Source organism: Moschus berezovskii, chromosome 6 (genome assembly GCF_049115385.1).
Source record: "Moschus berezovskii isolate FMDL1 chromosome 6, NW_MosBer_1.0, whole genome shotgun sequence".
Classification (NCBI taxonomy): Eukaryota; Metazoa; Chordata; class Mammalia; order Artiodactyla; family Moschidae; genus Moschus; species Moschus berezovskii.
In genome coordinates this window covers 92,615,866-92,641,491 of record NC_142465.1, presented here as the reverse complement: position 1 = coordinate 92,641,491, position 25,626 = coordinate 92,615,866, and the positions used below count along the sequence as shown (strand labels likewise).

Genomic DNA, 25,626 nt, shown 5'->3' with positions numbered 1-25,626 from the left:
AAGAAGATGATCATACAGGAAGTGATTTCTGACCACTGACAATACTACAAAGAGGGAAAAAAACAGATTTAGGAATATTCCAGTTTATAAACCTTTTATTTAAAAAATAAAATTATAAACAAAATACAGAAAAATATTGACACCTGTGATAACAAGGAAATGACTCCTAATCTTTAGGGCAGTTGTTATCCTGGAAGAGCAAAATCATGAGTTTTATAAAGAAATTTTATTGTCCAAAGGAGGAATGTACTTTTAAAGGTTCATTTGTAATATGTATTTGGCATTGACAAAGTATTTCTATATATACATTCAACATTCTGCAGCATATTTACATTCAAGTTACATTTCCAAATTCTATGCCAAATACAGTCTACCTCACCACCCAAAACCCCTAATAAGATAGTACTAAAATTCTATTTATTTGGTAGGAGTTCAGTATGACTTTATTAGAAAATAATTTTATGTTCCACCTAGATCAATCATATTTTAACTACTTCAACAAAACTCATTGGGCTGTTCCTCTCAGTTGAAGCCAAGCCCCTTCCAGAAAAATTAAACACAAACTGAAACTTGGGTAAAAATGAAGTTATATAGTAATTTTCTTCCTCCTTCCTTAGAGATATTATTAAGCTTCCAATGAAAGGACATTGGCTCTGATAAACAGATTTTACTTTTGCAGCAATTAGGATACAATCACAGAAGTTTAACTTCTTCTTCAAAGATGGCTAGAGCACTTTTCCCTTTCAGCTGTTACCAAATTCTTTATCAAAGTAACACGTTAATAAACTCACAGTTTTCTGAAAACTTTTCTCCATTTTCCCCATACATTCCTCAAATCAGATTACTTATTAACAATTTGTTAATTTCTTGCTTAATTTTTATAAATTACACCAGGATAGCTAGCCCAATTTCCTGATAATTTAAATTACGATTTTATTAAAATCAACATAAATTATAAATAGCTTGCATCCTTGCTACAGTTCTCAGAGAAATTTATCTGAACTTCCTGGGGAGTCAAGCCTCCATGGGGCCTGTCTGTCCAGCCTTGGTAAAAAAAAAAAAGTCAAGATTTGAAAATTCTCATGCCTCCAACTGATCCCATTCAAATCAAACATTCTCATGTGGGATCAATTCTTTCTTAATTCTCTCATATTAAGTTCATTTTTTACGTCTAGTACAATAAATGGATGACAAAGGAGACTGATAAATGTCATTTAGTTGCGCTTTTTCTTTCTAACTGACTTCAGGTTGTGACTTCTCCTCCAGTACATGAGGGCTGGCAATTGGCAGCAGGCTGCTGAGTAGACACCACTTCTAATTCAGATTCACGAACAAAAACCACTGCATCACCACTGACGTTTATAAGACACTGTGCCTAAAAGAATAACCGGACATTTCAGTCACATTTCAGTAACACACTCATACTCTCCCGTTACGCTGGGGGCAGCGTTGTACAGCAGAAACAAGCATACAGTCCAAGAAAAAAAATGAGCAAAGGAGAAGGCAATGCATAGGAAAGGAAACAAAAAAATTCATTAATATAGTTATTTAATTTTTTAAAGGACTATCTTTAACAGTTGTAAGTGAATTATTATGTTAACAAAGCTGATAAGAGAAATCTATTCTAAAATTTAACCTAAGCAACACTCCCCTATCCCCATTAACAGAATTATATTACTTATTAGAATTAACAGCATGGCCCCATCAGGACGTACTCTTCACCAGCAGGGCAGTCAGAAGTGGACAGCATCGCCGATCAAACCAGAGGGCCTCTTAAACTGTCCTCCATTAGCCATCACTGGATCCCAGACTCCCCCTCAAGAAGGTGGTGGGAAAAGTAATTTAGGAGCAAAACTTCCAGAGGTATTTCAGACTAATAACTAGTCACTGGGGATGTGAAAACAGCACCTGACCTATGTATGACCACAGTTACCAATATATTTACTAAAACATGTTTTAAGCCTCTGGAATCAAAGAGCTCTGAGGAGCAATTCTGCTTTCTGGAGGCGGGTGGGAGGTGAAAAGGCCATGGGGTAAACTCGTCGGGTCTTCCCATCAGAGGTTTTTAATTCCACCTCACCTGGTTTTTGTTTGGATTCTCCATGAAGACACACTGCTTCATTATGTAGGAGACAACAGCATTCCCGCCCAGTGCAGCCACGTGTGCGCGCACCATTGCAAACACTTCAGCAATAAAAGCATGGAGAAAACCACTGACTCCACCTTCCTAAAGGATAATGCACAAGAAAACCAAACTACATACCGGTGTAAATGAACGTACATAAAACATCAAAGAATATAACATTAAAACAGTTTAAGTGATCTTACTATAATGGATGGTCATTTTAATTTCCTTCACCATGCGGATTTGTTGCATGAATGAAAAAACCTTTACCTAACACATGTCTACAACAGTGATTATTGTTGGTGTTCAGTCACTAAGTTGTGTTATAATCCCAACAGGGATTACTATCTTCATTTTAGAGATGACGAAACTGAAGCTCACGTGACGTGCCCATGATGAAGGTGGAATACAGAGCTAGTGGACAGATGGCAGAGCAAGAGTTCTAATTGTTCCTCCACTGTCAGCACCTCCCTCCATGAAACTGTTCCCATCATCATTCAAATAAATTGATGGCAAATATAAACAATGAGACTTCTCTGCTATCCATATCTCCCACTTTGAAAATGAACCATGTTCCAAGTCGTACTCGTCTTTTTCAGTTTCTTGAAGGTCTGACACCTTTTCCAGCCTCAGGTTCATTGTACATGAAGGGCCCACACCCAATTTTCCACCAGGGTAACTCGTACTCAATTCTTCAGGCCCTGGTTTACATGTGACTTCTTCAGAGAAATCTACCCTATCGGACCTAAATTGCGTTCTCCTGTTAGTATTCTCTGAGAGCCCTTGTATTTCTTTATATGACTTCTTATTACTAAGAGCTATCTATTCACTACATGATGATTATTTATTGTCCACTAAATTCCATCATGTCAGGGACTGCATCTGCCATGAAAACAACTATATACACTAATACCTATTTCAAAACAGGTGCATGTACCCAGTGATCTACACATATTTGTCATGCAAAGAAATCCAACAGTTTGGGGAATTTTGCAGTGTTCAAAACCAAACAAGACAGAAACCAAAGGCTAGCTGACAGCTTAAAATGCTTTACAATATAAATTTTCCACAAATTTTACTGAAGGTTTTTTACAGTCTAGGAAGAAATTTCCAACTTTAAATTGGAAGGTAAGGGCAAAATTTAATACACTGTTAGAAAAAGCATTTGTCTTAGGTCACATTTTTTAGAAAAGCTACAGGATCCTACATAAAGTTTGTCATTAAGGAATTAAAGGAGTTGCTTCAGCCTGCCTCTGACTCAATCACAGTCCAGGATAGTCTTTTCTTCTAGTTTTATCAGTTTTCCTCTTACATATCAAATAAAAAAATTCTTAGAATAACAGACATCACAGAGGGGTAAATTCTAATATTACATAATTGAAAGCAAATAACTCAACAAGGAATGAACAGATTTCAGATAGTAAACTATATACAGGCTTCTCAGGTGGCACTAGTGGTCAAAAACCCACCTGTCAAGGCAGGAGATATAAGAGACATGGGTTCAATCCCTGGGTCTGGAAGATCCCCTGCAGAGGTATGGCAACCCACTCCAGTATTCTTTCTTTGAGAATCTCATGTTCAGAGGAGCCTGGTGGGCTACAATCATGGGGTTGCAAACAGCCAGACACAACCGAAGCAACTTAGCCCAAAGGCATGCACACACTACATACTATACTATTAACTATATTATAGCTGGTATTATAAATCTCTGTTGAAGGGAAATCTGTAAAGCAACATTTCGGAGTATGGTTGCTTCAGCAACTGAAAAGACACTTTGGAAAGAAAGTTTTATGGATTTGACAGTATAATATCCCATGTGCAACTGGAAAAGGTTAATTCACCAATCTATGCCAGCTTCTCAAACCCAAATTTCTTTGTCAAACCTCAATGGATTTTAAAGTGTTGCCTATTTTAATTCTATATTAAAAGGTTTTTGAGACTATCTTGAGATAGTTTCTTTTCCATCTCAACACAATTAGAATATGGTTGTAAAAATAATTTTTCTTAAAGGAAACATCTATCTAATTAATTATTCTGTCAGAAGTCACTCCCTCATTCACACAAAAACAGCTTGTGGTTACTCTGTACCAGGTACTATGCTAGGTGCAGGAAGGTGAGCCTGAGGTTAGTAAGTAGGCTGCTATTTCCATGAAGGCATAGAAACACTGCTGGTGAAACAATAGGGGGAAAAACACAATTAAGCTGTGTTTGTTTATAATTAACACACTTTTAAAAAATACAAACTTCTGCTAAAGTAAATTTTGAAGAGTTTATTGGTTTTCACACTTAAATAATTAAAAAATTTCCCTACTCACTGTATTAATTTGTTTAGCAGCCCTGCTCAAGAAACATAAGACAAATAGAAATATAATCTTTTCCTGAGTTTAAATTCCTCTGTAATGCAAGATATAATAGGCTGACTCTGATTCTTAATTCTGACCTCATCAAGCAAGAGATTATAACTGCTGTTACTTAAAAAATAAATTAAAGTTTAATGATACCCAGTGTGAAGTAGGAACTTAAACAACACCGATAGCTAGAGAAGAAAAGCAGCCTCCTTCTTTGTCAGGAGAAAACAACAGAACTAAATGATATTAAAAAATCTCCAAAGACATCTATTCAGATTACAGTCCCCTACTATTTAACGTGAACTCTTAAAAACTGCCATTTAAATCCATCTCAGGCAAATACCTACTGAGAAACTAAGCTATTCTTTCAGGGCTGTTTTAAATCTCTATCAAACATGGATACATTAATCTTTTTTTAAATTTACCATCTGATAAGGATCTGTAACTTCTAATAACAAATGAATTTAAACCCAACAAAACTTGTGATAATACTGAAAGTGAAAGTGAAGTCGCTCAGTCATGTCCAACTCTTTGCAACCCCGTGGACTACAGCCTACCAGGCTCCTCTGTCCATGGAATTTTCCAGGCAAGAATACTGGAGTGGGTTGCCATTTCCTTCTCCAGGGCTTCTTCCCAACCCAGGAATCGAACCCAGGTCTCCCGCATTGCTGGCAGACACTTTTACCATCTGAGCCTAATCTACAACCAATCCAGACAGGTTATGGAAAAAAGTGTGTGTGTGTGTGTGTGTGTGTTACTTTTGGCAAAAAAAACAAACAATTTGAAACATGTTTGGTTTGATACTAATACTTTCAACCACAGAAAATTCATAAACACAATGGAATAACAACTATAAAATTACCTCACGTAGAGAAGTGGTTTCCCGAATAAAAAACATGTTAATTATCCCAAGATATTTTGTTATTTTTGCTCCAGGAATGAAAGAAAGAGGTGTCATCTTAACAACCCCAACGGTAGAATTTGCACAAGGTGGAGCAGAACGATTCCGGAAGTTTCCTTCACCCATTGGACTTGCTTTTTCAACTGTCATTGCTAAAATTGGAAAAAGAAGAGAAAGCATCAAGATCACATGTTGGTGACTCAATGATTCCCTAGTGTTTCCAAATAAGTGGTGACAACATTCAGCTGTCTGTGAGGCTAAGCCATGTCATGAAAGAAAAGAAATTATCATGCACTGCATGCAATTACAAATAGAGAGAGAAAGAAAAACGTAAGAGGAAATGCTGGAATGGAATCTTTGGGAAGAAAAATGGCATTCCTGCAAAAGAAAATGTTGATGCGGTGTAGCTACACACACAATGATCGTTATAAAGTGAAGACAAAGAAAAAGCGGTAGAGCATTAAAAAGTATCTGCTGTAGGAACAAATTATTACAAGAGTGTGAAAGTTGTTACATTTCCCAGTGCAGTTTTCTCCATCTTTTTTCAGACGACTTCGTCATTGTCAACTTGTAGATAAACCTTATCTTAACTAGTTGCAGAAGGTTTCTTTTCCAAACTTTCTCAATCAAAGTTGTTATTTAAAAAATTTAACAAATGACCTTGGCTATCTAAAAGTTAATTGTTCATAAAATAACAAATACCTGCTTATCAAGTAACTACCATGAACCAGAGACATATACACACACGTGTGTGTGTATAACTTTCACAGCAACCCAGCGACATAGGTGTTATCATCCCCATTTAACACATGAGGAAACTGAGGCTCACGAAACTTAAAAAACTTGCCAAGGTCACACAGCTATTAAAATGGCACTTTAAGGATTCAAAACCAGACCTGGTTGGTTCTATAGCCTGTGAGCTTCCCCCTAAACACAGTTCCTTCCCTTTAATGTAAACTCTTTCACTCAAATACATTTATCTCAAAGTCTACCAAAACATATGGAGTATAGATTATAAACAAACAAAAATCTTAGTCCTGATGCTGAATCTAGCAGTGAAATAAAGAGTCGGCCATATTCTCTCTGGAGATACGTTCTATTCTCACTCTAGACATTACTCTTAGTAATCTGACAGATGCCATATACTACTGAGTACCTTGGGCCCTCAAAGAGTCTCTTTAATAAAAGCTCATTAATTTCCTTCCACTATGTGACATAATACCTATTTATATAATTCTAAGAATACCGTCACCAAAATTAAATACTAAAAACACAACCCTGCAGCTACAATTTAAACATCTACAGGCCCTTCAAAAGCTTTTGCTAAATGACCATTAGCATCTGCAGCTTTCACACTCCAACACATGATTGATTGGCAATGTTATTACTGAGTAGTCAGGGCCAGCCTTCACCACTGGGAAATCAGGGATATGCTTCTCAAATCACAACGTGGTAGAAACATCCGCCTACTTGTCTTAATTGATCCGCGCCTTATGGTCTGAGCTTTCAGTTTAATGAGCTCTATCCAGCTGCTGCATCTGTCTGCAAAGGAACTGTAATCAACTGACGTTGCTGAAAACACAGACAGAAAACAAAAGAAAAAACAAAGAAAAAATATGGATGACGTCTCTTACTCGTCACAACACTCCTCTTGATGATGTAATTTAACTGTAACTTAGGGGGAAAGGTGTTCCTTTTCAAGTCAGGTTAGAGAGATAGTAAAGAGTCAAGCTTTAGACACTGATTTGTCCAAAACCAAGCTGTCGGTTGGCTAGGCATCTCTGGTGATGTTAGAGCTGTGTGGTCTCTTAGGGGGAACAGAAACGGGTCTCACCAAGATCAAGGAAAGGGTCACGTGCTGCGTTTTAACTAACTTCCTTTCCCTTCTTTTTATTTCACACTGTTTTTAGCTGTTTATACTTAGGACTTTAATTTACAATGAGAACCTTGTGAATAATTCCTTGCCCTATTTTTGCCCTGAAATAAAAAAAAAAATAAATGAATAAATAAATAATGAGAACAACTGTTAAAGGATACATGAAAAAAATCACTAGTTAACTTATTTTTTGCAAAATATCTCCTTTCTACCAGTAGTAACAAGAAAGCCAAAGGATCATTTTTATCAATATTCTATTTCCACATCTGATTTTGGCAACAAAGCTTCTATTAACATGGAATGAGGGTCAAGTGTGAGCCCAACAAAGAATATCTCCTTTTCAAAAGAATATCTTTTACTACTGTTGAGCTAAAAAATAATATTAAAAAGCTAAAGTCTTATCTTTAGAAACTGGGACACTATTAAAATGCTAGACGGCATACATATTACTTTAATTACACAATCTAACTACAATAAAGCCACATTCTGGTGTCTATTCCATTGTCCAGTGCATTTCTTCCATGTTTGTATGCTTATGCACCACCGCACTAGAATTTCACACCTTTGGTGACTATTTGCTTAATTAGACAAACTCACCTCTCTGTGCAGCTGGTATACCTGAGTTAGAACTTGCACTCTCCAGGTGTTCTAGTAAGACAATATGAACAACATTAGCTTGGATGCTAAGTACAAGCCAGTATCTCTTTGCTCTTGGTTAATACTCTCTAAAAGCCAGATGAATAGGAGAAAAATTTTATGGCCTCATTATAAAAGCAAACCAAATAGAAGTATTTAGGTTTAAAATGGCAGTTTCTATTGATATATGAAAACTAACTCAGCTAATAAACACTATGCCAAGAAAGATTACTTGTTATTATAACACAAAGAAAGTTCCAGAAACTCTACATGTTAGAAAATATCAACATAGTAACAAACGTTAGTGGGAGGGAAGCAGGATGTGGGAAACCTGAACAGAGAAAAGGGTCAATGTACTGGGAAGAAAATCTGAAATGAAAGAGGGAAGGTAAATGTTTGTGGGGGAAAAGCCAGTAAGATTAAGAGCTACAGACAAAGCAATGACCTGTGTCTCATAGATAAACACACCACCATACATTAGCCCTGCCCCACCCACCTCACCACCAATCCCCTCATTCAAAGCTTTCACTTTCAACAGTTTTCTCTGAAACTATCAAGACTTTATGGAACTAAAAGGTGACTAGTTTTCACAGAAATAACTAGGAATCCAAAACTATAGCCTCCTTTCTAGTAAGATCACAAAAGCAACATCTTGATTTCTTCCTGAAAGTTTATATTTTTATCATAGATATTTAAAGAACTGTACAAATTCAAACAGCACTACATTAAAAAAAAAAAAAAACACAACTTCATCATCTATTTCTAATTTTCAGGCTCTACCCACACTAGCATATTTGAATTTTTGTTTCTAAGAATTTCATAACTGAGGATATAGTGTTGCCAAGATAGAAATAACTCATAAAAACACTAAGAATAATCTGGGTCAGCCAGTTTTTTTAAATTATAAACTGAGTAAATATATAATATTTTTGTCTCTGCGTCGCATGTTGATTTTGGGGGTAATATTCTTAAATTTGTAAAAAGTTGTATTTTTCAAAAATCAGATTTATACAGAATGTTTCTGCCAACTGGGGAGCAATGACATATTTCCCGTCCCCACTCCACCTCTTTATTCCTAAGGCCAGTGACCACGAGCTAATACTGGAGAGAGTACAGTAGTCAACATCCCTCCTCCTACAACACACAGCTGTCCAATACAAGGGACCACGAGGAGAAGTTCACAATATGGCTTGTGAGGGGATCACACTTGGTGTGCCCTGACCATCATGAAGTTCTCAAGGGAATGTTCTCCTGACTCGGGATCCTGAGGGGTACTGGAAGCCCAGGAGGACACAGGACCTACAGCAGAAAGACTAAACAGAACTAACACTCAATTTCTAACAACTGCTGATCCAGTGCAGAAGCTGGGAAACTAAATGGCCCACCCTAGGCTCACATATCCCAGGAGAGTTCCAGGACTCTCAGAGGTCCTGGGCAGTACAGCCTCACTGAGTACAGACACAGAAAATACAGTCAGCATTAGAGACCCTAGTTTTATCGTGTGGGGATGGGAAGAAGGGAGAGGAAGCTAAAAGAAAACATGAAAATGACTAAAATTATCCTCTATACCTTCATATTATCTTGGCAATATGGAATTCCCTGGTAGCAGCTGTATATGAAATGTCCATAAAAAGAGCTTATACATGTAGAATCTATCTGCTCCCATCTTCAAACATGTCAAGTGTTAAAAAGTAAAGGTATACAATCATCTGTAGAATATTTTTAAAAAAAAAAAAAAAAGGATAAATAGAACATCTTTGCAAAGAGAGACAATATAGCTATTAAGAGCACTTGCCTCTTGGGAAGGAAAATGAAGGGAGAAGGGAGCTTTATTCTGGACAATGTGGTCTGGTAGGATGTGAATTTTTTATCATGTACACTTACTACACTTACTACTTTCCCCAAAAAATTTTAGAAAGGTGGAGAAGGTGGAGAAGAAGAGAAACAAGAGAGGAAAAATATTTATTTCCAGCCCTCAAAAGTGAATGCATCTGAATTAAAATCCAAAAAGAACACAGTTTTTAAACTGGAGACATAGAGGGAAAGAATGAGTCAGGAGACTTCTGACCTCACTGAAGGAGAGCAGGTTCACCTTCTGCCATGTCTGCTTGGACGCTCATTTTTTCTATCAGAGAAAAGGCCCAAGAGAAGCTAGTCCTGGCAGCAACTGGACTTCAGCACTTTGGACAGGTCTGAACACCTCAAACACCTAATGACCTCAGGCTCTCTACCCCTTCTGATTACAGTTTGGCTTCCCAGGTACAGCATTTTCAAAAGAGAAGGTAGCGTAGACATTAGCTGTCTGGCTCACTGACAACGCGGACATTCTGGTTGTGTGTGTGTTAGTTGCTCAGTAGTATCTGACTCTTTGTGACCCCATGAACTGTATAGCCTACCAGGCTCTTCTGTCCATGGGATTTTCTAGGCAAGTGGGTTGCCATTTCCTTCTCCAGGGGATCTTCCTGACCCAGGGATCAAACTCGGGTCTCCTGCATTGCAGGCGGATTCTTTACCATCTGAGCTACTAGGGAAGCCCTCTGCAATCTCCAGTGCTTGCATGCTCAACTGTGTCTGACTCTTTGTGACCCCATGGACTGTAGCCCACCAGGCTCCTCTGTCCACAGGATTCTCTAAGGCAAGAAAACTGCAGTAGGTTGCCATTTCATCCTCAGGGGATCTTCCCGACCCAGGGGTCAAACCCACATCTCCTGTTTCCTTCAGTGCAGGCAGATTCTCTACTGCTGAGTCATCGGTGAAGCCCCATGTAATCTCTAAGCCAGTACTAAAAAAAAAAGACAACAGAGTTCATACTCAGAAGTAGAAATCTTTTTAAATGTCCTCGAGGTTTTTCTGGGGAGCCAATGCTCAGTTCTGGCCATTTGGACGTCTCTGTGGAAGACTTTGAGACAAATGCTTCATATATCAGGTCCCTACTGAAGCTGCAAAGAGAGTTTAAATCAAGCCACACAGCAACCCAGTTCTCTAACCATTTCCTTGCCCACTGAATACAATTTTGCTATTCAAAAAATCTACTAAATAATAGTGATAATCCCTCAAAAAAAAAAATGCTGGAAAGTTAACAAGGCAAACAGAACATATAGAACTATTTTCTTAGTATACTCTAGTGACTTTTAATAGGCCTTAGCAGAGTGGGGTGGGGGACTAACCTAGATTAAAGTGGTTTCGTGGAAATGAGTATATAGATGAAAAACAGAAAGAAAATCTAGCAAGAATTCTTCCTCCTTCAATTATACACCCACCAGTGCTTCTGAAGTTTGAGACGCTTCCATTCTCCTGAACAATCTGTCATACCAATGACAAAGGGATGTTCTAGCCATGATAAAGTCTTATATTGATTACTCTTCTGACAACTTACTTTCTGTCATTAAAATTTAGAGATCATCTTTGCTCTGAATAATTAAAAAAGTCTTTGAGACATTCTTTTCCTGTCACCCTAAGAAAATTACTAAAACTGAAAAAATTCCAGCAAACTCGGAAAAGATTCTCTGGCAGATAAAACTATATGCAATCCGGAGTCTCTAAACTATATTGTTTATTTTCCTATTTAAACATGCTCAGTTTTAAACTATGATGATCAAAATTTGGTTTTATGTTCCTTTAGGCATTTCCATCAGTCTATAATGCACTGATCAGTATCTGGCTTAATGACTGAGACAAATGATGTATGTAAACATTCAGTATATACCTGGACCCTAATGGTCTTCAAATATTGGTGGTCTGATAATGAAATTATCAAGACATGGAGAAAAATATAAGCTGTTTTGATCTGGATATTTCACTAGGGGAAAAAAATTCAACTAAAATACACAGATAATACATACAATAGATGATGAAAGACAATTAGTTGCCCTATTTGAATCATTAAAACTTCCAATTAAATGTGTACAATATCTTAACCCACTTGCTTTTCTTCTTCAGTCCCCATCATTCACTCCTCTCATTACCATCCTTTGTTATCTTTTTTCCCCAAATAATCCTGGTTTTTGGTCAGTAGCCCAATTCAACTTTCTTTGCGTTTCACTCCCTCGTTCCCTGACTGGCTTTTATTGCCCTCAAACTGCCTTGAAGAAGCTAAGATTCCTTATCTCTACTTCTTCATCAACTCTTTGCTTCCTTCACACTTCTTAGGTGCAGTTTGCACATTTTCCACTCTTTATAGAGTTTCTGTTCATTCTCTTTCCCCTCAGTAATTTTCTCCTTTCAGGATCCCCTATTGATTGCTGGGGCCACCAATAACAAGGAAAATTTAGCATTTTTAATAGTTGCTACCATTTGGTCACGTGTGCTTAGTCTCTCAGTCATGTCCAATTCTGTAGCCTACAAGGCACTTCTGTCCATGGGGATTCTCCAGGAAAGAATTCTGGAGTGGGTTGCCATGCCCTCCTCCAGGGGATCTTCCCAACCCAGGGATCAAACCCAGGTTTCCCACATGGCAGGCAGATTTTTTACCATCTGAGCCACCAGGGAAGCCCAAGAATACTGGAATGAGTAGCCCATCCCTTATCCAGGGGATCTTCCTGACCCAGGAATCGAACTGGGGTCTCCTGCATTGCAGGTAGATTCTTTACTAGCTGAGCTACCAGGGAAGCTCACCATTTGGTCACAGTGACAAAATATATCTTTAAAAATAGAGAGAAAAAATAGACATGCAATGAACTGTTAATATAAAAAAAATTTAGTTAATATAAAGAATTATATATACTTGTAAGAATTCACAACCATTCAGTTCAGTTCAGTTCAGTCGCTCAGTCGTGTCCGACTCTTTGCGACCCCATGAATCACAGCATGCCAGGCCTCCCTGTCCATCACCAACTCCCAGAGTTCACTCAAACTCATGTTCATCGAGTCGGTGATGCCATTCAGCCATCTCAGAACCATTAGTTGGCAGGAAAAACTAAAAGCTAATTTCTATAATTCTTATAGATTTATATTTATAATAACTAGTTTAAAATAATTTAAAGCAAGTCATTTAAGTTTAAAAAATTAAAGTATATTTCAAAATCAAATTTGGTTTAACAAAAAAGTAAACTCTGAGAGCCTACTGTAAAAATAAAGGAAAAAGGTTCCAATGTGGATACCTAATTATGGAGTACAATGCATTGTGGGGTGTAAGTTTTCTTTTTTACTGAAATCCAGAATGTGACCTATGTTTGTCACATTAGTCAGCAACTGCTCAGTGAAAAGAGAACTCCTCCCAGACTCTAGTTAATGCCACTGAACATGAGGATACCACCCCAGCATAAAGCCAAGTGACAGTAGAAACAAGCGTGGGGGGTGGGGAATAATAAAAAAATGTTTCCTCTATACAGTTTCATCCAACAGTATACAAACACTAAAAAGGACTTAATTAAACCCTTCTATAGCCTTAAATTCTCAGAATTTTAATGAAAACCATTATCCTAATATAGATTATATTTATATATAGGTATATGATTCACACACATTTGTCTAACTAAAGTTCTTAAAGTCCCGCAATATGGTATCTAATATCTCAAGATTCAGGCCTTTAAATGTGTATCTACTAAAGCAATATGCTAATCTTTTATATTTAAAAATTATACACATAAAATTGTTGAGATTACTGTTCATGAGAAATATCTTACTGATTTTTAAACATCTTTTACCCAGATTACATTTACTCAGATTCTTTATGTTTACTATATTTGGTCAATCTTTTTTCACTTCATAAAATATACATGATTTTTAAATTCTCTTAAAAACCATTTCAGAGTGAAGTGACATATTAAAAAAATTGACATATAGATATTAATGAAGAGGAAAAATATGAAAGTGCCATAAAAATTTGCTATTGTTATCTTTTTTCTTATAACACAGTTTCATATGAAAAAAAAGTAATTTATGGTGATGCCACATCATCTCTGTTCCTCACAGTATTCAAAGAATTTTGATGACTTTCACTTGATAATGTTCTTTAAGAAATTACTTAGGCTTAGCACTTTTTGATATTTCAAATCAGAAAAATCAAGATAACTAGCAAGGTAACACCAAATCAACCATAATTTGAGATAAACATCAAAACTGTTTTGTTTACCTTGAAAAACAAAACCAAGTATAACAAAAGATGGAAGGGAAAAAAATACTGAACATGGATGGACAACTCAGGCCCGGGCTTACTCTACACAGTCAGTTAGAATACATGTAATTGAAACATCTTCTCTTCAAAGAGTCACTCATTTTCAGTAACACAAAAGATAAGGAAAGGTTTATCTACAAGTGAAAAGATGGAAGTATTAATAAACATACTGTGCACAGCTCTTGACAGTACTCTGTCAACTACAAAGAAATAAAAATTTTCATAAATCATCCCATTTGTGATAAGAACATGGAAAATAAATTAGAATTCAAAGTTTTCAGAATTAAAAAAGATAAATCTCAGTCAGCTTAGCTAACTGACCTAACTATAAAAACTATATATTTATTTAATATATCAGTCGTCAATTTTTAAGCCTCTGGTTGCAGAAAGTTTTTTTTAACATTTATTCCCCACCCTTGCCTTTCTATCTGCCACCTATTTCCTCTAAACTGCTAAGCTTAACTGTTCCCAGATATTTCTATTCTCCATTCAAAGTCCGCCTTCATGTTAAAATATTCAGCTACTACACTCATGATATAACACTCTATTATTACATGTTTCCAACCTTTCAAAAGCCATTCTATCCTCAAATTTTCTAAAATATTTTGAAATAACTTTTTCTAATGTATATAGCATAGCACACGTTCTCCTGGAGAGACGTAAGTAAGCATGCAACATAAACCACAATATACACGACTTTTAAAAAAATGCAGAGATAAACTTTTTAGTGTTCACTGATGATTTTAAAATATAACATTCAAAGAAAGGCACATAGGTTTTACAGTTAAGTACTTAGTATTAAAAGTTTTATATATGTATATAAGTATTAGACGTGATGATATTATTATGAAGTTGACAACGATGATGATAAAGGCAGCAGGATCTGATTCAGTGATTTTCAAACTTTTTGAAACCTTTTCTTCTAACAATATCACATAGAAAGCCAACACAGAAAGCACAGTGAATCAAAGCTGCTCTAGTTCAGAGGTAGGGATGCCGGCACTACCCCAGACACCTTGCCTCTTGGAAAGCCACAAGGCACCTCTGAAGAAATTCTATGATTTGGAGGGACACAGTTTAAAAACCATTGGTTTAACTGATTTGAAGCTATTTGGAAAATGAACTCAAAACTCAGCGTGAACTCAGGCATAATTTAGCTTTTATGTTTTTAGTAATAATTGCAGAACCATACACCACAGAAACTCAAAAAAATCCGAGAATTTTAAAGGTTGGAGAGAATCTTCATCTTTTCACATTTTACAAATGAGGAACTGAGACGTCGGTGGCCTAGCTGCAGATTAACTGGCCCAAGTTCTCACATTTGATATCATCAGGAGCAGAACTGAGAAAAAAGCCAGGTCTCTTGCTTATTAGTCCACTTTATGGCCCTTTCCCATGCTCCTTAAAATAAAATGCAAATGTTTTAGGTATTGTTTAGATATAACTTATTCTACTCAAATTCTCTTTGTTTTTCAGTTCACAGAGTATCATTTGTGCAAAATATACTAATTACTACAAAAAGCATTAGTTTCAATTACCTTTGAAAACATTTTGAAAGCTATTACAGAAACTATAAGTTATCAATATAGACATGGCTAATTTACAGAGTTTAAATTTAATCTTCCGCAGAATTCAGTAACTATTAACAACATGGTAAAATAGAGCTGATGGGGACCTCAACTCCACAAATAAATATTTTTATTTATTAGCAACTAATCAAAACTTATTGCTGATTGGGTTATTGGTTTTATTTGCCCCCTGCTCACCACTGCTGGGTAAGGATAAACTAAGTAGTTTGAAACTAACCCTGTGTTAAATGTAAGTTTCCACAGAAAGCACGTGTTTAAAAAAATAAATCTTATCTAGTCAGTTCAAGGAAGATTCTAGACTGTTCTGCTTTTTGTTTTAAAAGCTATACTTAAGTTATAAATGTGAACTCAGATTATCTTTGGATTTATCCCTTCTTTTTTTTTTTTTTTTTAAAGAAATTCTCTATGAAGTTCTAAATGAGAATTTCAATTTGGACAAAAAGGAAAAGGAACCACATGGTAACCATGTTAGAAAGTTCCAAATCTGAAAGTAGCTTAACCTTTTCAGTTCCAAAATATAAGTCAAGATCTGTTTATCTTCATAGACTCTGAACTGATTTAGTAAAGACTCTACTGATATATACACAATGTGAATTTTAAAATATTATGTATTATAACTAACTTGGTATCAGATAAACTGACAAGTAGAAACCATATGCATTATAAAATGTAAACATCAGAAAGGCCATTTGATTTTAAATAATCATTTAAATAATTGATTTTAAATAATCATGCATGCATAATGAATGCATCATTTCTCAGAATAAAAGTTTAGGAAAAAACACAAACATTTATTGTGTATAAACTTCTCTAAGATAAGGTACAGTAATTCTGAAACTTTTGTAAGAATTACATTGAAATCACAAGAGAAATGGAAAAAACTACCTCCCACTCTTCTCCAAAGATTTGTACAGATGTAAACAGACCTGCTGCTACTGAATTAAGGGATAATCATTTTGCATTTGAAAAAACGTTCCTCAAATATAAGACACCTGAAAGACAGAAAGCTCATCCCTTTCTTACTTGTACTAATCCTTGCCCAAAACCTCTCTCCACATAGCTTCTGAAGAAAATAAGTATTTTGTTTTCTAAGAAAATCTAAGTTTCTGCAAGAGGTTAGAATGTTGCTGGAAAAAATTCATCAGATAAAAATATCAAAAATTGATATTTTATGTGAACAGTTAACTTTGAGAAATCCAAACCTCTGAAAATAAAACTTTAATATATTTGAGGTATTAGAACAGAATATCATATGAAAAATTACCTTAATAAGTTATGATGAGATTACTAGAGAAATTAAAATGAAAGCAACAGTACTCTCTCCCCTTTATGAACATGAAGAAACATACAATGAGGGAATGAAGAACAAATCTCCATTTCAAAATTAAGTTAGATCACCTACAATCAAGAAGCAAGTCAAAGTATCTAGAAACTAGTATTTGTGCTTGCATTTCTCTTGCTTAACCAACCTTTAGCTGGTGGAAAAGGATGAGAAGGAAGTGAATCTGAACAGAGTTCCAGGGGAAACTGCAGAAGTTCTTCATTATCTGTAGAGGCTAGAGAAGCAAGAAAAAATATAAATTATTAGTAATGATTTCTTATTAATTTTTAAAAAATTAAGAATCTGGGATAATATATGTATTTTCCCCCAACTCAATTTATTCTAGTTATTTTCTCTGTGCTTTCTACCTTCACCTGCAGACACTGAGAGTGGCTGCTATCTTTCCAGGAGGGACTGTTGTGAGATTTAGAAAGGATGATACATATAAACCTCTTAGCACACTGCCGTGCAAAGAATAAGCACTCACTAAAAATTATTACTATCCTACTTTTGTATTGATACTATACTAGTTCTGTGATACTTAAACCAGTTATTGTCTATTTTCTTTGATAAATATCTGAACACATCATCATTTAATACATCTCTCAATCTGACATTTAATCACTACTACACAGGTGTAATATATTCAACTTAAAATATTTTAGATATTTATTTAGCCAGCAAGTCATTAAACTTCAGAAAATTTCTTTTTTTTTCAGAGCCTCTAAATTGCTGCAGAATTAATGATACAATCTAAGTCTAAAAAACAGCCGCATTTCATGCGTAAACAGCAGTGAACCACCCATTCCACATGTGAAAGAAAAAAAAAAAGCCAGTCATACCTTATCCATACAGTTATCCTGATAAAGAAAACAGGAAAAGTAACAGTATCTTATCAAAAAACATATCATTTGGTCACTTATCCTCTGTATTTTTTCACTGAACTATAAAATAGACAAATATATTTTTTCACTGAATCATGCTCCCATCTACCACAGGTTTACCTCTTTGCAATAACTTCTCAGCATGTGTTTTTGTAGTCTGTAAAGCCTGATTTTTGTCAAAAGTTATTGCAACTGCTGTGACTGTAACCTAGAATCACAGAAACAATATGATGAGCAAAGTAATCATTCCCAAAATAATCTTCTCACAAATCTTTCTCACTACCATGGAACAACTTATACAAACTTGCTAATTTGCCTTTACTTTTACTGGTTAAAATTCTTAACCAGAACTGCACATAAACTCAGACATTCAGACTACAACTAAGCCCAACATGTACACCTAAACTAGGTATTCCAGAAAAAGCTCAAGAACATTCTCTAAAGGATGCAGACTGCAGAAGTCACAGTGAGGCAGAACTCCCAGTGGGTATTATGCTAGAATACACGTGATTCCACCTTTAGATAACTAGAGTTCACAAAAGCAAAACGGACAGACAAGGTCTGACTCGTAATAACATGCTTAAAAATATTTTGAAATAAAGCAGCTGATACTTCTCAAATATGGCAAATGCATAATATTAAAACAGATCAAAGAAATCTTTTTAAATAATAGACTAAACTTTAATTACCTGAATTAATTCATCTTCAGGGAGAGAGACTGTAAAATTGACATGGCAAAGGCAGCAGGGGATCATAGACCGTAGTTTAAAATACAGGCTCTACACAAAAGAAAATATTAGTAATATCACTTTAATTTAAAAACCCATAAAAAATAATTTTTAATGCATATTTTACTGTGGCAAATAAAATTCAAAAGATTAAAACATTTCTGTTTTGTCTATTCTTTCATTAAGAATACAGTTTGGAGGGGGACACATGTATACCCATGGCTGATTCATGTTGATATAAAGCAAAAACCATCATGATATTGTAAAGTAATTATCTTCCAATTAAAATAAATTAATTAAAAAAATAAAAATAAAAAATGGAAATTTTAAAACATTAAAAAATGAATACAGTTTTAATATCTAAGCAGACAGTAAGATTTAGTCATATTTCTAAGTCATAACAACATAAGAAAGAGTGGTTTTTAAAATTTATAAATACACATTTTTATGCAGTTTAAAGCTATGAAATAACTCAAAATATATACTTTTTATACTGTGGCATATTAGGATGGAGAGGACAACTTTGGCATTTTACTTGGTGGCAGGTTAAGATTGACAAATAAATAAAAGTAACTGCCCCTACCACTGTGCAAGGTATTCCAGACAATATAAGCACTTTTCTTTTTAAATCTCAAGATCCTTAGACGTTTTAACTAAAGTATAGTTAGTCAGAAGGTTCCTACCTTAAGCAAGTTTTCACAGAGATCATTAAAGTTCTTATTAAGGGCTTGATTAGTCAGGTTAAGGCTGCTTAATCGGATTACTCTTACTGATGTAAACATCTAAATATGGGAAGATATAATGGCATGTCATTTCATTACTTTTAACTACATACTGTAACAGAAAATAAAATAAACAATAACTACCATACTACTACTATAGTGATTATTTTCCTAAAAAATAAGATTTAATTGCAATAAGGAGGCAAAAAGAAGACACATGTTAAGAAAAAACTTGCCCAAATCACACATGCTATAATTGCTTAAAATTAAGATTAAAAGGTTTACCTGTATTTCAGATGTCCAATTATTTATACCAGGCATAATTTCTGTATTACAACTATAAAAGCCTGTCAAAATAAATTACAGTTAAAACTTATGATACTATTTCATTTATTCTTGCTGTTAAAGGATAACATATTTCAATTATTACATGAAGTCCTAACTGTAAAATCTACTCATTCTTTTTTTCTAAAACTCTATACCTCTGAGAAACTTTAGACCACGTTAATAAATGAGCATGGTTTTGGGGGTTAATGATAAACATAAAAGGATTAAAAATCAGTTCACCTAAGTTCTAATGTAAATATTTTTAAACACTGTGTTTTCAACCTTGGGGCAGCAAAGAACATGACAGAATGTAACACTGATAAAGCCTTTAAAGTTAGTGCTATAATAATTATGAACTGAAATACTGATATGCAAAACGAGTCTCCTCTCAGGTAATTTTTCTCTATTTACCTGACGGAGGTGGGACATCAGTAAGGAGAGAATGTACATCTTCCATAGCATCTGTGTCATCAATCTGAAAATGAAAAGATTAAACCTATCACATAAATAATATAATTATTTCAAATTTTTAAGATTATTTTTATCATTTATTAAATAGAAAACATAAAGAGTCAAGGAAAAGTAGAGCCATTTTCCCCTAAGTTAAAGCATAAAATTTGAAAAAAATTTTCTAGAATCTATAAACTTTACTGCAATAATAATTATAAACACTTCTAAATGAAATATCTTACATTACAAAGTATACTGGGTTAAAAAAAAAAATCAAGCCTTTTCTCAAGTCTTTTTGAAGGCGTGTTTCAAAATGTTTCAATTTACAAAGATAACATAAACAATCACTGCTGCTGCTGCTAAGTCACTTCAGCCGTGTCCGACTCTGTGCGACCCCATAGACGGCAGCCCACCAGGCTCTGCCGTCCCTGGGATTCTCCAGGCAAGAACACTGGAGTGGGTTGCCATTTCCTTCTCCAATGTGTGAAAGTGAAAAGTGAAAGTGAAGTCGCTCAGTCGTGTCCGACTAGTAGCGACCCCATGGACTGCAGCCCACCAGGCTCCTCTGTCCATGCGATTTTCTAGGCAAGAGTACTGGAGTGGCTTGCCATTCTGTTTAAACTAATAAAGTGTAACTTTAAAAAATCTTTTGGCTAAATATGGAACTGCTTTAAAATAGAATTACATAGGGATAAATGTAAAGGTATATCTTAAAAGAGTAAGTACAAATTCCATTTTTCTTACGTCTCAATATTCTGTTGTGAATTATAAATAGTGAACATATCCAACTGGACATATATAGACATTCATTGTACCTTGGGGGTCTAAGTCCTATCACATACCCTTGAGATATCAAGAACCACTTTCACTTACACTTTGATTCAGTTACTCACAGTCACGGCCATACCTCAACTGTGGTATTCCCCAAAACATTTCACACCAAGATCTCAAGCGCTCTCCAAACACAACCCTTGTGTTGCTCTGTCCCTTCTTTTACTGAATCTATACCTTGCCCTCTTGTCCACACTTGAAGCACTTCCATTCTCCAACTAGCTAAAATCCCAGGATCAGAAGTATCAAAAATGCTCTGGATCAAGGTTTAAGTAATACTAAGAATCATCTGGAGGGTTTGTGAAACAGATTCCAGGGCCCCACCTTGAAATATTCATGTATGAGGTCTGAAGTAGGGGCCCCAGGGTCTGAATTTCTTACAAACTCCCAGCTGGTGCCAATGCCACATCCCAGGACACTGAGTCAGTTCAGTTCAGTTCAGTCGCTCAGTCGTGTCCGACTCTCCGCGACCCCATGAATCACAGCACGCCAGGCCTCCCTGTCCATCACCAAATCCCGGAGTTCACTCAAACTCATGTCCACAGAGTCGGTGATGCCATCCAGCCATCTCACTCTCGGTCGTCCCCTTCTCCTCCCGCCCCCAACCTTTCCCAGCATCAGAGTCTTTTCCAGTGAGTCAACTCGTTGCTGAGTAGCACTGCTCTAAACAGAACTCTGGAGCTTGTTACTTCTTAATCTTTTATTGACCTACACTTCTTTTTTTCCATTCTCAGACTGTAGAAATTATGAGAAAAGCGTACAAAGTCTTATAGTTTTGAGTTTTCTAAAAGGTAATACTCTCATCTCAGTTAAGCCTTGAGCATCTTCTACAGCTGACATCCTAATCATTCACAGGCACTGTTCTAGACTCTTCAAGCCTCCAATCCCAACCCAGTTCAATTCTACTGTCACCTTCCTGCTTTACTGAGATGCAGACATCAGATTTTTTTCTCTCAATTGTCACCTTACCAGGAAACATTTCTCAGTATCCTCATTTATTTTCCTTTCCTTCAGGATCAAAGAAAGATCATCAACCCTTTTAAAGCTAAGCATTCTACAGGGGAGTGCCTGGGAAGCAGATCTGTGAAAGCAGAGGTTCCATAAACCTTTCATGTCACATTTATTCTTCAGGAAAGTCAGTTCTGAATGTATTTTTACAATGAAAGTTCAATTACATATTCTGAACTCAGCAAGAAAACACTACAATGCTTATATTATTATGCTACATGTAAAAACGTTATAGTAACATTATAACCTATAAAGTAGGTAAGAACTATAGTAAGTGAAGGAATACAACCTTATTTAAATTAATTCAAATTTACAAAAATAGCTCCAAAAGTTTAATATTTTTATTTCAACTCCAACATTAATTCTTCTCAAACCATCTACATTATTTTATCAGTCATCTGGTGTTAAACAGAAGATATATTACTAAGTCTTGATATATTCAAATTTGTTGCAATTTCTGTAAGAAAACATTCTTTTGACATTTATAACAGTTGTAATGATTTAAAAAATCACACCAATTTAGGATCTGATTGTAAAAATACATATCTTATCATCCAAAAACTTTTAGAAATTATTTCAATGCAATAATACCTCCAAAACAAAGGCATCTTTTTTCCCATGTGAAAGGTCCAATTCTGTAACTTCATCAGAGCTTTCTGACTGAGATCTCAAAAGTCTTGAGCGTTGTCTAGGTTCTGGAATGGGGGATCCTATAATCTCTTCAGATATCTCCTGAAAGAAACAGAATTGCTTTATATCATATCTTTTTCTGTTTAAGGGAGCTTCAGTTGACATGAAACATAGCAGTTTCAGGTGTTCAATATAATGATTTGGTATTTGTATGCTTCAGTCTGGTTTTAAATTTGCATATTAATAGAAAACTACGGCGGGGATCTGTAAAATGTATTCATAGTCTATATTTAATTATAATCTTTAGGAATAATTAAACTTTTATAGACTACATGGCTATCTCTTTTAGTCAGACACAACTTAGGGACTAAACCACCACCACCCTGATACAATAATCCAGAAACAGACACAGCAAGGCAACACTGACATCTAGTGTACAAAGAGGACACTTCAGCTGGCAGGGAACTGGCAGTTTTTCCAGCTCACAGTGTTTTCTACTCGACATTTGAAAGTTCTAAATAAAGCATAAAGAATTAAAGATTATGTACCCAAATAACATCCTAATCTTTTATATCTTATGCACTGGTAATTTTTCAAAGCCCCAAATAGTAAAACGTGGTATATAACATACGTTATATGTGTGTGTACATTTGTGTTCTGTTTGTGTTTATACACATAATACATATATTATACATGTATTTGCTATGCAACTTATTAAGCTAAATAAATTCTGACAGTTACAATGATCTTTTTAAGGTAAATGTATGGTGCAATCTTATATGGATTCGTAAGTTTTTACCTATTTTATAGCCAAAGATGGCAGCTAACTAGAGGTTCTAAATAGCTACTGGCCACAAGGATATCAACAGAGTGGGTATGTGAACACAAATGTAAAAGATAAAGCCTGCTGTTGGTATAACAGCGCTATCTTTAAAAAAAAAAAAAAAAACAACCAAGGAAATTATTTTGAAAAAAGTTTTTCCAAACTGTTTTCAATGTTCTCTGCTAGGGCACACCTTACATAAGACTGCCACCGCAGTTTCCTAACTCAGCTACTCTGCAGCACCTTCATATCCATTGCCTTACTTGCTTTCCAGATTAATCTGCCCTACATAAATCTGACAGGGTGCCTGTTACAGTGACTACAAAATGAGAAAGAAAAGATCCTTCATTTTTTAGTATTTTTGCCATAGATAAGCAATCTTTCTTTACACTAAATAAAGAAAAATTTAAGCCATTTATTTGGTTACTCAACAAGCACTTATCATTCAGTCGTGTCCAGCTCTTTGTGACCCCTCTTTGTGGTACCAGTACATGGAATTCTCTAGGACAGAACACTGGAGTGGGTAGCCTTTCCCTTCTCCAGGGGATCTTCCCAACCCAGGGATCAAACCCAGGTCTCCCACATTGCAGGCGGATTCTTTACCAGCTGAGCCACAAAGGAAGCCCAAGAGTACTGGAGTAGATAGCCTAGCCCTTCTGCAGTAGATCTTCCTGATTTAAACTGGGGTCTCCTGCATTGCAGACAGATTCTTTACCAACTGAGCTATCAGGGATGCCCAGGAGCATCAAGCAATACACAAAAACATACTTCACACATAAATACACACAAGAGAAATGGAAAACAATGAAACACTGAAGGGAGATGGGTAGCACCAAAAATTGATGGGAGAGTTACCATTTTTTAAATAGGGTGTTCGGAGTTGCTTCCCTAAAAAATAAGACATTTGAGCATGGATGTAAAGGAAGGAGAAAGAATGAGTAATGGGGACAGCAAATTTAGACAGTGTAGAAAAAAATTCCTTAAAGGAACCTAGAAATACACTAACATGTAAACAATAACTTATGTATTTACAATGGAGATTTATTTCACTTACCGGAGGATTGATTTCATACAATTCTTTATTCTTGGCAATTGTATCATTTATCTTCTTCTGCATATGAGATATATGCTGCTCATATGAGCCATCATTAGGAGTCTTTCCAGCAATCTGAATACCTCCAGGCGTTGGTAAAGCTGCTAAATACACACCGGTGGCTGACTGGTAAAAATAATGGGGGAATAATGAGAAAAAAAATATCTAAATCATAACAGTTCTTCAGTATTCATATTCAGAAATATGGTCCTTGTCCTGTAGGAAAAAGATAATTAGCACCAGTGTTTGCACAGGACATATGTAAAAGGACAGAGAAAAACAGAACTGGTAGTACAAGGGTTGGTTACTTCCAGTGAGAACCCTGGGTAGGTCAGACACGGTAGTGAAAGGACAATTTCTTGGCTCTGCATACCCAACTGGACTTTAAAGTTTTTCCTCATGACTGTAAAAAATAATGTGCACAGAAAAAAAAAGCTCAGGAAAATATGATTGAAAATTGTAATAAAGTATTACATGAACAAGCAGTTTATCTTCAAAGTGGCAAAAGTAAAAAGGAAACTTATGCAAAGCAAGTAAAGAAACTGAAGTTTAGAAAGGATAGGAGGCTTACTCAGGATCACATTATCTTGAGAAGAGATGTGAATGTGTTTCAAACTCTTAAAACCAAGAACTTTCCACTATATCATCGTAACTTCATAATCACCAAGAAAGAAAACCTGATACAGATTTATTTTAAATATTTAATTAAATACTAAATTCTGACTTTGTAACAGTACTGCATGTCATTAGTACTGAAAACCTATTAAGGGTAACACAAAACAAGATAAAACACACACACACACATGTGCTTTATGTTTAAATATGTTTCTGTAAGGAAAGAAAGCAAAACAAAATGTATAAAAGTACACACAGCAAATTGTTAACATCAAAGGAGTAGAATGGAGAAAAAGTGAAGTCGCTCAGTCATGTCTGACTCTCTTTGCGACCCCATGGACTGTAGCCCACCAGGCTCCTCCATCCATGGGATTCTCCAGGCAAGAGTACTGGAGTGGGTTGCTGTTTCCTTCTCCAGGAGATCTTCCCAACCCAGGGATCAAACCCGGGTCTCCCGCATTGGAGGCAGACGCTTTACCATCTGAGCCACCAGGGAAGCTTGGAGAAAAGAGAAGACAATTCTTTTAACTCTGGATAGTTGCATAAATTGTAACAGTTGTTGTTACTAAAATTTTTAGAAGTGCCAATTTTGTTAAAGCCCATC

The 25,626-nt window shown here is 35.6% G+C and overlaps 1 protein-coding gene across 7 annotated transcripts in view; it reads right to left on the bottom strand.

Annotated features, from left to right (window-relative positions):
* Nucleotides 1–77: 77 nt before the first annotated feature.
* C2CD5 (C2 calcium dependent domain containing 5) overlaps nt 78–25,626 on the bottom strand; it is a 93,623-nt gene continuing 68,074 nt past the window's right edge. For 2 of the 7 annotated variants that reach the window (XM_055394150.2, XM_055394155.2), the window contains 13 exons: nt 24,369–24,533; nt 22,453–22,593; nt 19,984–20,047; nt 19,531–19,592; nt 19,207–19,305; nt 18,485–18,574; nt 17,916–18,003; nt 17,060–17,146; nt 7,848–7,898; nt 6,845–6,946; nt 5,336–5,526; nt 2,081–2,227; nt 78–1,375 (listed from right to left, as the gene is read on the bottom strand). In XM_055394150.2, coding sequence (XP_055250125.1) covers nt 1,244–1,375; nt 2,081–2,227; nt 5,336–5,526; nt 6,845–6,946; nt 7,848–7,898; nt 17,060–17,146; nt 17,916–18,003; nt 18,485–18,574; nt 19,207–19,305; nt 19,531–19,592; nt 19,984–20,047; nt 22,453–22,593; nt 24,369–24,533 — 1,419 coding nt within the window. In that variant the 3' untranslated portion in view covers nt 78–1,243. The remainder of the gene's footprint in view (nt 1,376–2,080; nt 2,228–5,335; nt 5,527–6,844; nt 6,947–7,847; nt 7,899–17,059; nt 17,147–17,915; nt 18,004–18,484; nt 18,575–19,206; nt 19,306–19,530; nt 19,593–19,983; nt 20,048–22,452; nt 22,594–24,368; nt 24,534–25,626) is intronic. The other 5 variants (XM_055394156.2, XM_088837278.1, XM_055394158.2 and 2 more) reach the window with 3 other exon arrangements.